We start from the raw sequence: 15483 nt of genomic DNA on the forward strand, positions 1-15483 counted from the left end.
GTGGGGAAAAAAACGCGCCTGATTTAAATGTCACACCTGAACGCTCACATCCTTTTAATTATGTTTGAAATTATGAACATTGCTCAACATCATGAAAATTAAACCTTATTTTCAATAAGCAATCCTGAAAAATATTTGTGGGTGCTTAACTTTTTTCCAGGTGCATATAATGGTACTAAAGGTGTATGTAGTTGACTATTTAAGTCTATAATCATTGTTGTTTAAATTGACATTAGTTATAGTCTTTGTACTTTCCATTATAGTGATTATTTTTACAAGACTTCTGTACATTACACAAGTTTTTTTAGAGTATAGAAATTTACTGTGAAGTAATTTCAGTAAGCTTAGAAATGCTGTGTTAAGAATTCACTGTCTTTATGCAGTTGATTTATTGTAAAAAGAATTGAACTAAAACACTTCTCGGGTCATAGTTTTCAGCCATATATTTCATCTAATTGAAATATTACATTTATAGATATGTAACTCAATATCGATGGCTTGAGGAAAATTGTAATTAAACATTATATTTCTTTTTGTCTTTTCCTCTCAGATACAACTACAATTACTGTGTATTTCTAGACTTTTTATTATTCTGTATTCTGCTACTTGTTGCTTGTGTTTATAAGGTACATATTCGTTATTCCTTCACAGGAGGGCCCTTCAGACGAGTTCTGATTGGTTCTGGAAATGAAGTCCATCCTGAAGAGATTGATGTAACTTTTGATGATGTAAAAGGGGTAAGTATTAAAACTCAGTTGTTTCTTAAACAGAAATAAATTGTTTGTATTGTATAATCTGTATTCATGATGAGGTGTAAGGGATTGGTGTAGTACTTATGCTACCAATTTAGTATTTCATACTATTCAACACTTAAACTGTTTAAAAGAATGTGTCATTTATAATTTTGTTTCATAATTGTTCTTGTAAATTTATTAAAAAACAAAAACAAGTAAAAACTTATACTGTTCTTAAATTTGTAGCATGTTATGTAATTAGGGTTATAGCTATGATAGGTGGGACTGCCCATTACTCATTCTGCCTGCCTAGGACTCCCATGCAATGTCACTAATGCCACTCTGCACTAAATATCTCTGAGAAATAGCGGCAGCTACAGGCGCGTGCACATGTGGGCTAGACTAGTTTTTATCAGCCACCACTCAAATCATCCTAGCTACAACCCTGTCTATATTAGACTGGTCTCTGGGAAATCCATCCATTATATATTATAAAAACTTGATAACAATTTAACACTAATGCCATAACAGTTGTTGATACTGACATTATAATAAACATAAACTTTTATCAAGCTTGTAATATAATTAAACACAAATTATATTACAAGCTTGATAAAACTATTATTATAATGTCAGTATCAACAACTGTTATGGAATTAATGTTAAATTGTTATCAAGCTTGCTATATAATAACTATCGATAACTGTTGACAAGACCAAATTTCTACTAGTGGTGAATTGGATTTTTTTACCAGTTTGACCTTGCCACGGGCAGGTCATGACTCCTTAGAGAGTTACTTTCAAAATTTAATTAAGCTATTTTATTTTCATAGTATACAAATAAACTGAACATCAAACATAGCTAATAAATTTTAATGTTATATAAGTTTTAAGGTCTTAATTTTATGATGAAACATTTAAAGAAATCCTCATTCTCCCCTAGTATGAGAATTGACATTCTCTCTCTAGGTTTTCTCCGTTCTCTAATTTATTTACCACACCCTGGAAAGTACATAATTTAATTTAAATCACTCATAATAATGATATATATATATATTACTCAGGGGAAACATAATTTGTATAGCCTTAAATCTTATATGTTGTCTACAAAACCATAAACTAGAAAATCACACCCACTTGCCAGGCCCACCTATCACATCCTCTTTTTCACAAATTGCCAGTAGTTCTCTTTAATGTTTAATACTATATTTTTTTATAACCAATAGAAAACCAAAGTTTTAATCTATCAAATGACATATTATACAATCCTGTTTCAGGCCAGGAAATTCATCATTTTTAGAGCAAGGCCATTAGGCCTTGGATTTTCTCTCATTTTCAAGGGCACTAGAGCCAAAAAAAATTCACTGGAGGATGCTAAGGCCACAGTGCACATTAATGTTAACAGAACAAAAATGATTGTATAGAGTTGTTTAAACATTTGTTTAACAACAAGTAAAAGCTTGGAATGGTCTGTTGTGTCATTGGGGGTGTGTCTGTGAGCCAGATTAGTTTCAGAGAATTCCACTCCTCATCATTGACCCTGAACACTACCACCAATGAAATATCAGACCAAACCAAGCCTTTCTCAATTAGTTTAGTGAATATGGCATTAATTGTTTTCACTCGGGGCTTAGGAAGCTGGCCTATTCTTCCAGATTATGTTTATCGTGTAGATAATTATTTACATTAACAAATGAGACTTACGAAGTAACAGTACACCAGCTTTAAGATTAAAAAAAGAGGTATCATGCTGATCTAAAATGGTCTGTTACCTTAATAAGATTCCTAATTTGTGCCCCTTCCTGACTCCAAATGACATTTGAGCTTACAATGTATACAACTGCTATGCACCTCTCTCCATTTATTACTTTGTCTAACTTTGAGAACGATCAGACAAAATCGCTAGGAGGAGAAGTTTAAAGGCCTAATTTCTACCAACAAAATTCTACCCGAACATGTCTGGCTACTTGACCAAATTGACAAAAATCAGTTACATGGTCTTTTTATTTTTAGTTTTACAACAATTTTCAATGGAGCTAGGGGTTGGAAGAGGGTAAACAAATAAAAATAAAATTGCACCATCAGTTACTAGAGTGCGTGTAATTGCTAGTTGTATTGCACAATTAGGGTGTCCATGGATTTTAGTGATTTTCTGAGGGCACTGCGGCTGTTTTAAGAAAATACAGCTGCTATTGCCGCCGTGAATTTCCTGCCCTGGTATTTTATGTAGAGAGAATTGTCTATTTTTCTTTCAGTTCAAACTTTAGTTCCATGCATAGTTAGAAAGTCAGAAAAGTAATCGTGTGTTTTTAGGTGCAATATTTTATCAAATAAAAATTATTTAGTGCTGTAGTAATATTAGAATAAAAAGTAAGGTTAAGTTTCATCAACAGTTCACAGAAAAAAAGATGACCCAGGTAAGTATTATATTTCTTGTTTTTCATGTGTATTCTTTGTTTATTATTATAAAAGTAACTAAAATATAAAAATTAGAAACTTTTAGGTTAGTTAAGGTTAAATATAGATAAAGAAATAATAATAATAATAAAAAATTTTTAGGAGGTATGATCAATAGTAGCCCATGCATTATGTAATTTGATAGGGTAACGTGAGCTACACATTTGCTGAGTGTTTTACAACTTGTATGGCAGGATTATTAGTTAAAAGAGAAATAAAACGATAAAATTAAAGTATAAACAGATGTATACCATTACGAGCTTTAAGCTATTCAGGAGAAACAAATGTAGTTTTCTCTACAATTAGAAGTCATTCTAGAAGGAAAAAAAGGTAATTTAGATTTAAGTAATTTAAAATGACACTTGTGTAAAACATCTATTTACAATTAAAAGGAATAAAACATTAAATTCATTACACAATAAATAGTTATAAAAACAGGGACTTGCCCTAAAAAGACTCTGCATATGTTTCGGTTTCCCATGACACAATTTCAGTAGTATCGGTAAAGACATGCCATCTAGGCTTAAACTACCCAAAGTTATATAAATTGTCCAAACGTGTAGAAATTCATAATTCAGGATCAAGGAACACAAAAATGAGGTTGAAATGAATCAGTATTAGGAGAACATGTGGCAGACTGGAGTAAAACCTGGAGTTTATAAAAAAGATAGAATTTAAAATTGAATTAAATATCAGAAAACTATTGAAATAATAAAACAAAGATATCTATTAAACAAGGGAACTGGTCCAGGTCTAGAAATAATAAAGTACTGGACAGATGATTTGTAACTTTGGGTAGTTTAAGCCTATATGGCATTATAGGAATGTAAATGATTATGTGGGTATACAAGTCCCAACCCTTCTTTTGCAATTACCCCTGAAGATAGTGTCATAGGGAAGTCCTTGTTTTTAATAACTATTTATTGTGTAATGATTTTAATGTTCTGTTGCTTTTAATTGTAAATAATTTAGATTTAGTTCAACTTTTTTTGGTGGTTACAAGGTCAGTCAATTTGACCAACCTTGTATAGAGATAGGATAGAGAGAATAAGAGGTAAAATATAAATTTTTGAAGAAAAAAATGTTTGAAATTTACTTAGAAGGTTTTGGAGAGTATGCAAAGGAAATTTGACAATTCTCAGCTGAAGGAAAGTATTTTTGATCTTAAACATGAAAATCACTTTGCACTCAAAGCAGTCAACATTTTCACTTTATATATTCAAGTTTTTAGTGAAAATACTTAATCAAAAATTATGATTTTTTTTGTCTACAAAAGACTTGTAATGCATACTGAAAGCTTGCAAAATTTCATGAAGATACTCAAAACATATTAGAAATTATAATATGGAAACTCTAAATGTCAATTTGGGGCTATAAACTTGGGCAACTTGAATGAGTCCATAGTGATTGAGTTAAGGAAATATAGGTTCACTGTAGTAAGTAAAAGACAACTCGGGTATCACATGTTATATTTATGGTGTTTGAACTCATCATAGATAACTTATTTTCATTTTAATATTTGGAGAATCTGTATCATTAGTGCTACTAATTTAATCTTGTATACCAGGGATTCTCAAACTGTGGTTTAAGTAACACTGGAGGTACATGAAATTAATGTTGATGATACATGAAAGTATAAAATTTGTGATATGTACAGTTTGAATTTCCCATGACATACTCACAGTACTCTCACCACCTATATAAACCTTCCCTCTGCCTGCATTGACTCACCTGTGTTTCTTCATTCACCTACTTCAGAGTTTTCAGAATGTCCATTTAACAGTCTTGGTTGAAAGTTAGAGAACAGCAAATGATTATCTGACTCTTCTTTATATTTTTAATGCCTTTTACAACTTTACGATTGTGAAAAGCTGCAGCCGGAGCTTTGGTGTCATTGAAAAATAAATATAGATTAAAGCTGAATATTGAACCCAACCTTCATTGAAATTGACAAAAATCACACCAGATAATCTTAAGTTGTGCCCCCCCAAAAAAATTACATTCTTTTCATGAATGGGTAGTGTTTTGCTACTAATTTATTGTTATTTTTGAAATTGGCCCGGTGGTACCTAAAAAAAGTTAACAAAAAATGCTATGCAATCTTGAAATGTTTCAGAACCACTGTTCCTTCCCATTCAGCAGACTAGAAGTTTTGTTTTCTCATCACAGAAATTGGCCGTAAGTCTTGCTGTGTCTAGTTGCATTCGGTGCAGATATTTTCTTGCCCTCGGGTATGGTTGCTCTATGAATATTAATCATACAAAAACAATTGTAAAATGAGAGCATAATTTGGAGAGATGTTTTATCGTTATTGAAAAGCTTACTTTTAATTATTAATATATCTAAATATGCATCAGTTGGTTTTGTACACAGATGATACATGAAGTAGGAAAATATATTTCCCAGCTGGCTCTCTTAAAGTTGATGTAATTAACTTAGACACATTAAGAACTGGACAAATGTACCTGTGATGTTTAGATAATAATAGGTTTAAGAATGGAAAGAATCATTACACAGGCTGTTATACTATAAATAGACATATTAAGTATTACAGTTTAATTATAAAAAAGCATCTATAAAACAAAAACTAAGAGTTTAATTTATGACCAGTATAACATATGCAGTCAAACAATTGTATGTTAATTAACTTACTTCAAGTGGGTAAAATGTACATCATGAGCTATTACAGAGTTACGTTCAAAATTTAATTAAGCAACTTTATTATTAATGTATGTTAATAATCTTAGCATGGCAATGTAGCTTATAATTAAAGTTTTTATATCATCTTTCTTTTTTATTACTTACTTTCAAAAAAGAAACATTAAAAGCATTATCAGTATTCTTTTTTCTGTATAATGTGGCTTCTGAGCTCTGACATATCTCCTTCGAAAGTTTTTAATGTCAAATATCGGTTGCTGCAGTTAAACCCATCGGAGAGGCTCATTCCCTCTCACTGTTACTTTCAACATTGATTGCTTATCAAATTCATATGGCTGATGGACATGTTTATAACTAGTAAGAAGAGCAGAATTGCCTCTACTGTAAACTAGCTACCAACTTTTATTGTGGTGCTTACATTATTCACATGACTGAAGTCTTTAGCTGCATGCTCATTATATTTCTACTCCGAACAGATAACAGAAGGTTTTTAACCTACTTATAGCTTATTTAGAAAGCCGGATAAGTATTAGTAGTTTGGGGACGTTTTATTCTAATGGCTGATTTATTCTTTATGTTCTAAAATGTATATTTCAAAGTAACATGCATTCCTTTTGGGCAATCATAAAACTTTCAAGACTCAACAGAGCTTATGGAAGAACATCTACTGGAGTGTAAACTGCGTGTAGCATCAGTAAGAAGTACAAGTCCTTGTTCTTTAAGTATATTGTTATATCTTACTATAATGGATGTAGTGTGTATGTACGTATCTATGTATGTAACCAAAACTACGTGAAATGTGTCACAATCTATAAAATAAAATAAAATAAAAAATTTCACGTTTTGGTTATTCAAGATTCAAGCAATTTCTTTCTAACAGAATACAATTTTAAATAAAAGTACTCTCCCACCCAACAAGAGCACGAATTTCACTAGGATTGTACTTGAGGGTTTAATTATATCTTTATTGATGTAATTTTTAAATGTACTACTGATAAACTGAAGTTCTTAAAAAAGTATTATTTTTTCAATAAAAGATAGCACTTTTAATGTATAGAAAACAATATAGTTTATATCAGTAATATGTATGACAATTCTGAACTCTGTACATTCAATTATTTTTATGGAACAAGTTGCACGTGAATAAAAATAAATTATTTTAATGCAGTAAGTTGCACATGACTAAAGAGAACAATCTGAACACTTTTCTTGTGTAGTACTTTCCAGAAAAAAATATTTTTTTAGAAAATGTTCACTATTTCTTGTAATTTTTTAGAATTAAGTAAGAATATTATGATTAATAATTACTAGCACAAACAGCCACCTGTAGGGTGACATTTCTGCTAGTATTTTTAACACAAGTAACTAAAATGTAAAATTTATGAACTTCTGAGCTTATCTTAACAAAATTTCTAAAATAATACTTGCCTGACCCAATGTAATAAGACACCTCACAATCATGCAATATTTACTTTAGCTCTACAGGAAACAGCTAATGGGCTTCTGTTGTGGTTTATTGCTTTTCATGTGGCAGTTAGTACTTAATTTGATACAACTACCAAGGACAACAATAAAACCATAAAAGTGAAAATGCTAGATGTTGGTACTGTAACTTTATTTATGATCAATATTGCCAAGGAAAAAACAACATTGTTCAATGTATTTCATATTTTTCAACTTTTCATTGTGCATTGATGATTTTGTTACAATTAGTGTTATGGTAGAGAAAATAAGAGAATGAAATATAAAGTTTTAACAAAAAGAGACTTTGGATATTCATTTAGGAGGTTATACAAATTAGGTATGAAACTTTAAGATGAAAATAAGTACTTTTGTTCTTAGTATAAAAAATCACCTTTTACTCTCCTGATTCAGTAAAGGCTTTGGAATTTCGCAGACAAATCTTTAGTAAAATACTTTATCAAAATATCTTATTTTTTGTGTATAAAATAAGCTTTCCAAATTTCATAAAAATACACTTAGTAAATTCAGAATTATAGTATGTTTAGCTTCAGAAAAATGAACTTAGTTCAGTTGACTTAATGAGGTGTTATTCCATATTTTGTAGATTTACACACAAAAGTACTATTAGCATATGGTGTGAGCAATATCTTCAAGTCTTAATTTTGTTTTAATACAATAAAAGCATATGTTTACAATATTCCACTAACAGCATAATATCCTGGCATGGCCTGGTGGTTAGGATACTCAACTCGCAATCTGACTGTCACAGGTTTGAATCCCCATCACCAAACATTTTTGCCATTGGTGCATTATAATATTATGGTCAATCCCATTATTTGTTGGTAAAAGAGTTGGCAGTGGGTGGTGTTAACTAGCTGCCTTTCCTTTATTGCTGCTAAATTAGGGATGGCTAGTGCAGATAGCCCTCATGTAGCTTTGTGCAAAATTCAAAACAAACAGCATAATCTACCAAAAATGATGGTATCAATTTAATATACACAATTATCAACAAGTTTTTGCCTAAAATAAGAAAATTATACATAAAAATGAAAAACATAACCTATAAATTAATGAAACCTATTCTATAAAAAAAATTGGCCCAAAGTATGCAATAACATAAATAAATAAAAAGCAGGAAAACTAAAACCTATAATAAGTAACATGCGCTGAGTTGTCGTTTGGGTACCTTTACTATTAATGATGTTTTTTGATATAGTGTGAATAATTTATTCTGGGTGTTTTTCTACCTTTGGATATTTAGGCTAGTAATGAATCTATATATTAAGCTAACAGTACAGAATAATCATCATAAATGTTAAAGTAGTAATAACCATATCCAATAATGTACTTTACAGAGGTTAAGTACATTATATGAAAATGATTTTAGAGCCCTTCCATGTCATTAGAATCCATGTTTGGTCATACTCTATCTGTTCACCTTGCCTCTTGTCAATTACCCTGCAGTGTAGGTTTTGTTGCAAAGATTGTATTATCCAAGATGCACCACTCTTCCCTACACACTTTCCATAATCAATCTAGTGTACAAGTATGATGATTTTCCAGTGTCAGTTTCAACAATTCAGTTGCACAGAATTTTATAGGTTCTGCCTCCAGTGACTTCACTGGTATCACGTCGTACAGAAGAACATGAATACCAACTGCTTGAGGTATGCAACTGTTGAATGGGAGGTAAGAGTGGAAGCCTTATTTTGGTGAACTCGTATCATATTGGGTTGTTTTCCAAGGGATCCTTCTTGATTAGTTGCATACTGTTGCTTGGTGCACATTGATGTCTTTTGCCACTGACCTTTGTGTTCATGGATTTTCACCTGTTACAAGATGCCACACTTTGCTTACCATGACTTGTTGCAGGTCTCTCTATGTATGGTCTTGGTTCCCAAATGTAGTTATAATACATGTTTTACCATTGCAACTTTAATTTATTATTGTTGTGAAGTGTCTTGCTGATTTGCATATTAAAAATCATTGTAATATAATGTACTCAACTCCCTGTAAGCTTACATATTAATTTTCATGTGGTTTCAAATCTGTATTGTTTTGACTCAACTAATTTTATAACTATTAAATAATAATAGTTTTAAGTAAAGGTAACTAATTTTCCTGTTTCAATCAGGTCAATATTTTATGCAACCATCAAGTGTTTCATTGCCTAAGGCAGTGCAATGTAGTTAATTCATGATTTCTGACATTCTAGATACATTCATTTTGTAAACAAGGCTTATGAATTTATACAATTATAATAAACCACATACTGCTAAGATAAAAGTGAGCACTGTGTTCTCACTGTAAATTTTTCGGAACGAAACATAATTATTTGTGCATTTTTTGTAATGCGATTTCAGATAAGAGGGATAGAACAACATTGTTGCCAGAATAAATATATATAAAAATTAGGACTATTAAGACAAAGATATTGCTCATTTTATCATTAGAAAATTTTATGAAGCTTTACTTCCAACAGAGTGTGAAGTTTTATAAATTTTGTCAGAGTATGACTCCCATTTCAAAGCTTGTCTGTAACTCTTCTGTGGTGAACATTGTGTTATTCACATCTGGGATTTCAAATTACTTTGAAACTTGTTTAATAAATTATTACATAGAATTACTGGTCCAGTGTATTGTGTAGTAAGCATAATAATAGGGAGATTTGGTGAATTCTACATTGTGAAAAGAACAATATTTACACACCATTGGATTCCACGGGCAAAAATTAAAAGATTTACAGTGCAATTTCAATGATTTAGTTAATAATTAATGAAAAGCAATTAATAATCATACCTGTAAATTGATCTTTTGCACCATTTAACCATTTCATTGGAACAATGCTAATGAAATATCTATGATTGATATCAAATTATCATCGCTTTACCGGGTAACCTGAGACATTGCAAGAAACCCATGACAAGGTGAGATTTAATGTCATCCTAATACGGTACTTCATTTGAAAACCCATATGCATGAATTTGTATTATACTAATAAATGAAATGAAAATTGTCAACAACCAAATGTTAAAAATGAAGTATAAACTTACATATATACCTATGTAAGTAAGGAAGAAATGTTGTATTCGCATTGGTTTTAAACTAAAGTAACTTAAACTATGATATGATGTTTAGCAGTATTTAGCCAGGCTAACATATTATCTGTTTACCCCCAATGATATGACATAAAGCAGACTGTTGCCAAGTTATTGTATCTTCTGTTTACAATTCAAATTCATCATTTTTTGACATGCTGTTGGTTGGATTTGGGCAGACATATATATTTATATCAGTTTATGCATTATGTAGTACGAACCACACATTTTATTGTATGGCTATGTTTCTACAAATTCAATGGCTAAAAGGTGTTTATTAATGTTTTTCAAGTTTTGTTTGTGTGTTTTCAAACAGAAAATGCTTCTGGACCCAATAAAACCACCCAAACAAATTTAGAGCATGAAAAGAGCCATCATTTGATATATCACTGGCCCTTATTGGTCAAGCACCAACTCACCAGCACCCTGTTTTTGGTTCTGACATATGCTCGGTTGTCATTGTATGGCAGTGGAAAGGTTTAATAATCATCACAATTTTATTACAGTCAATTTACAACTAGTGGGAGTATGGTTGCCTTGAAATAAATATTGGAAACTCAGCATATAATAATACTGAAGATGTTTCTCATTTGTTGTTTGGTGTACAATAATTTAGTATTTTGTTTATAGGAGACTTGTACATTCATAACTGCAACTTTGCATTCTCACACTTCTGTGGCCAGGAACTATAATTGTGTGGGACCCCCTAATAACAGGACCACCCAGCAACTGATTTAAATGTCCCAATTGTATATATATATATATGTATGTGTGTGTATGTGTGCTGTGTGTCTTATCAAGTGTTTTTTTACTTTTCTAAATATACCATGGCAGTGTGTTTGAACTTATGCCATAACATTTATTTTTTAATTATTTTCTTTTGCTAGTGTTTGAATTTGCATAAACATGTGTGTAGTGTTTTTAATCAAAAATGTGGTTTGAACTATATAATGTTTTTAGCTACTATTTAAAACAAATCCTTCTCTTTATATTAAAGTACCTGTCTGGATAAGTCTTAACCCCAAAAATTAAGTTTATAAATTTAGGAATGCGCAGGAGGAATTTTTATTATAATTCTAAATTTACTATGTATATCTATACAAAATGCAGGTCTCCTGCTGGGACAGTGGTAAGTCTTTGGATTTAAACTGCTAAAATAAGGGGTGTGGTTCCCCTCAGTGGATGCAGCAGGTAGCTCGATGTAGCTTTGTTATAAGAAAAACACACACAAAATGCAGTAAGCTTTTAATAAAATGTACAAGTCTGTTGTACACAAAAATCAGATGTGTTAGAAAAGTATTTGTACTCAATTTGTGAATTGATGACATAAGTTAGACTCTGAATTGGAGTGCAAGATGATGTTCATGTGAAGAATAAAAATACTGTTGTCTAGCATACAATTTGCATAATCTCCAAACCGCTGAAATACATGTATGCAGTTTTATTTTTATTTTTGGAATTCATGTATATTATATTTGATATTTACCCTCTTCTACCATGAACTCATACCAAATCAGCAATGAGGAAAGGTACTCTATAAAAGATTGTGGCATGCTTGCTTTGACCATCTATCCTTGCACATATGGTTAAAGTTGTTTCTCTGTACTGACTAACTTTTATTTCAAATTCTTCAGTTAGTTAGTGGTGATAACTTTCACAGTCAAGAGAACAATTACTGTAGATTGATGAACTGTTAATGAATATTTCAGGTAGATGAGGCTAAACAAGAACTACAAGAAATAGTTGAGTTTCTGAAAAACCCTGAAAAGTTTTCTGTTCTTGGAGGAAAACTTCCAAAAGGTTAGATTTATTTGAATAGCAAAATAATTCTATTTTTGTATGTTTTAGCATTTTTTTTTACTTTACTAACTGTTGATGTGATAATATTAAGTTAAAATTATTTTGAAACTGTTTTTAAACATGATTTGAGCTCAGTGATACGCCAAAATATTATCCAAACTCTACTTACTCATTATTTTTTGATATATAGAAACTAACAGGCTTCTGTTTTATCTATGATATTAAGATGCAGTTGGCAAGGTTTTTGGTATACTTTACTTGTTTTACAATAAAGATTTCATTATTATTTTAGATATATATATATATATATATATATGTGTGTGTGTATTCCTTTTAACAAATTCAAAAACTATATCCACTCAGGCTTACACACACAAAAATTAAGAGCTTACAATGCAAAGTAAAATCAGTATTTGTTTATTATTATGACTATACCTTTTTATACTTTAATATATTTGATTCTGTCCAAACATCAGATTGATATTTATTTAGTAATTAGCAACTAACACAATGTAATAATGGCCATCAGCTAAATACCATTTTTCAAAGAATGTGTTTACCACACACACTTGTTTTGCCTAAACTCATATTGCAGTTCCTGTTAACTAATAAGTTGTTATGTGATTTTGGGTGTCTAAGCAAAACATTAGTAAAGAATTTTTTCTAGAATAAAAACAGGGACACTATAGGGGGGTGGGGTGCCCTTATTCCATATTTCTGTACAAATACAATTTTCTGGGAATTCTGTCAGCAAAGTTTTCATCAGTCTTTTTGGTGAAATCTTAGGAGAAAAATATATTTTTGTTGCAAAACTTTTAGGCAAATAATGAAAATGCCCAAACAGATTTAGCTAATGTTTAGCGAAAGATGCTAAAATTCTTAATTTGATCATTTAAGCCCCCCCCCCCCCTTAATCTTAACTAGTTTGGATTCAACCGGTATTTTGGTAAGACAAGAATTTTTACAACCAGCTGGCAATCATATAGGATGAGGATGTTCAAAAGGATTTGAACTTCTTCAAGATTAAAGAATACTATTTTTGCTATTCTCATCCTTTTCCTTATGTTTTCCACACTTTGATATTTGACCCCCTAACTAAGTAAAGTTATCTATTTGTTCTCACTGTTTATATTTTGTTGCATGTTTTGGAAGCTTTGTCAGATTATGAAATTACCATTGTCTTACTTTTGATGACATTTATTCTGAGACCATAATCCTTTCATTTATCAACAAGCCTGTCAAGTAACTATTGTATCTTTTCTTCAGCATATCTTTTGTTAGAGATTCTGTTTATGTTACTCTTGAGCTCTTCTGCACAGGTCTGGCACTAGGGTATTTTGCACCCTAGGCAAGTTATTTTATGCCCTCCACTTCCTCACCTATTTTGCCCCACGTTCCTATTGCTCTCTCAAAAAAGATGTTAAATAGTAATATTTCTTTCAGCTAAATATTTATTCATAAAAAACATAAAAGTTGCAGCCATAACTGCATACATCCTAATGCAAGACATACAGTACATACATTTAGACTGTAAATGTACATTCATCATGTAAAACAGTGATACATTTCTTAAAACAACTTTTTGTGTACTATAATAATAAGTTGATTTGATACCTTCTCACTTTTTATTGTTATTCATTTGTTTTGAGAGTATAGTACACGAGTTACTGACCACCGTAGATAGCAGAAGTAAGGTCCATCATAAAACCACAAAATATTGTCTGCTATGTTGTATACAAGTGACCTTCATATTTGTAAAATACTTGGCACAGAGAGATGATATCTGCATATGCTGTTGAAGTTACTTATAACTTTAAAAAAAAAGTACAAAAATGACCACAGAAGTACATGTATCGTGATCTTCTTTAATGAATTTTGTGTACATATAAACTTAATTTTTTTGTTCATAGAACTTAGTTTGAATTTGAGACATTGATAAGAAAGTTTTGGAACAGACCAAGGCGTATCAGCAAGCTATTTCAAGGTGATTGTTAATCACACAGTTAAAGCTGATTTATGCATACCAGAAATCTATGGAAAAAAAAAAATCAGTATAAATGAAAATATTAAAAATCAACTTAAACATTTGGCAGGTGATATATATATTATCAGCTTGAACTCGTGTAACAGTAATTTAGTTGGAGAAGTAATCCACATCATTACAATACCCTTGCAAAAGAAAAATTGTAGTACCTATACATACATGTGACAACATAGTTATTCAGAGAATACTTTATTTTTTACATTAAAAGAGACCAAAAACTAAATTAACTCTCTGCACTGCATATGCTACCAGAAAGTCCTTTATGGTAGTTTTTGATGTCGGTGAAAAGGTTGGCTTCAGTGACACCAAGAACTAGAAACCTAATATGATAGAAGGAAGAATCAGTGACTGGATTATTTTAAGTGTTGCTTCAGCATCTGTGAGGAGTTTGGAAATTGAAGTACTGTCAGTTATTTATATGTGCTCATAAACTTAGAAGTAAGATGATTCCAAAAATCTTTTATTTCAATTCTGGCTCCAATAAAGATCACTGTTTTATAGGGATTGCCATCATTAATGTTGTACATGGTATAAAACTGAAAGTTTCAAGCAGTCTTGGAATGGGGTAGTTTGAAAGATGAAAGTAATAGAAGGGAGACAGGAATTGTCAGAGAGCTGATTCTATGTGTGTGTCTTTGAGTGTTTTATCAGTATTAAGCAATAAATTTCCATTATTTTATTTTATTGTTATATGGGGTTCTTGTCTTATACAAGGGTGGGGTCATGTGAAAAACATGGTAATATAGTAGGAATACTGGACCAGGACAGACATGATAAATAAAGCAACTTTATTACAGTTTTTATTAGTTGAAAAGTAAAATAAGAATCTTGCTTAAAAATAGATCATTTTCACTTTAATTCCCCTGGAGAATTCAGGAATCAGAGTGCTCTCTAATCCCCCCCCCCCCATTGGTACAGCAATAGAAACCAGGTTTCGATACCCGTGGTGGGCAGAGCACAGATGGCCCATTGTGTAGCTTTGTGCATAACTTTAAACAAACAAACTCTTTAATTCAAACTAAAATAAATACTAGGCAGATGTTCCCATAAACGGAATAATACAGAAACTAAGCATATGTTCATTATTAATTCTCTGGATACAGCTAGATCAAAGTAGGCAGATTTTGTTGAATAAGACCGATGTCTGTAGGTTTACTTTCTTCTTAGAAATCTTCTCAAGAAGTCGATAAGCTGTTTTAACGTTGTTAATCGACTTCTTGAGAAGATTT

At 31.1% G+C, this 15483-nt stretch overlaps 1 protein-coding gene across 6 annotated transcripts in view; it reads left to right on the forward strand.

The window, feature by feature from the left end:
- The window catches only part of LOC106465749 (ATP-dependent zinc metalloprotease YME1 homolog), a 174194-nt gene that overhangs the window by 68241 nt on the left and 90470 nt on the right, over positions 1–15483 (forward strand). For all 6 annotated transcript variants that reach the window (XR_002612047.1, XM_022393673.1, XM_022393674.1 and 3 more), the window contains exons 9-10: positions 652–737; positions 12120–12210. Coding sequence is in view for 5 of the 6 variants with exons in the window: in XM_022393673.1 (XP_022249381.1) it covers positions 652–737; positions 12120–12210 (177 nt within the window). In the remaining variant the exon portion in view is untranslated. The remainder of the gene's footprint in view (positions 1–651; positions 738–12119; positions 12211–15483) is intronic.

Source organism: Limulus polyphemus, unplaced genomic scaffold, assembly GCF_000517525.1.
Source record: "Limulus polyphemus unplaced genomic scaffold, Limulus_polyphemus-2.1.2 Scaffold2038, whole genome shotgun sequence".
In the NCBI taxonomy this organism is placed as follows: domain Eukaryota; kingdom Metazoa; phylum Arthropoda; class Merostomata; order Xiphosura; family Limulidae; genus Limulus; species Limulus polyphemus.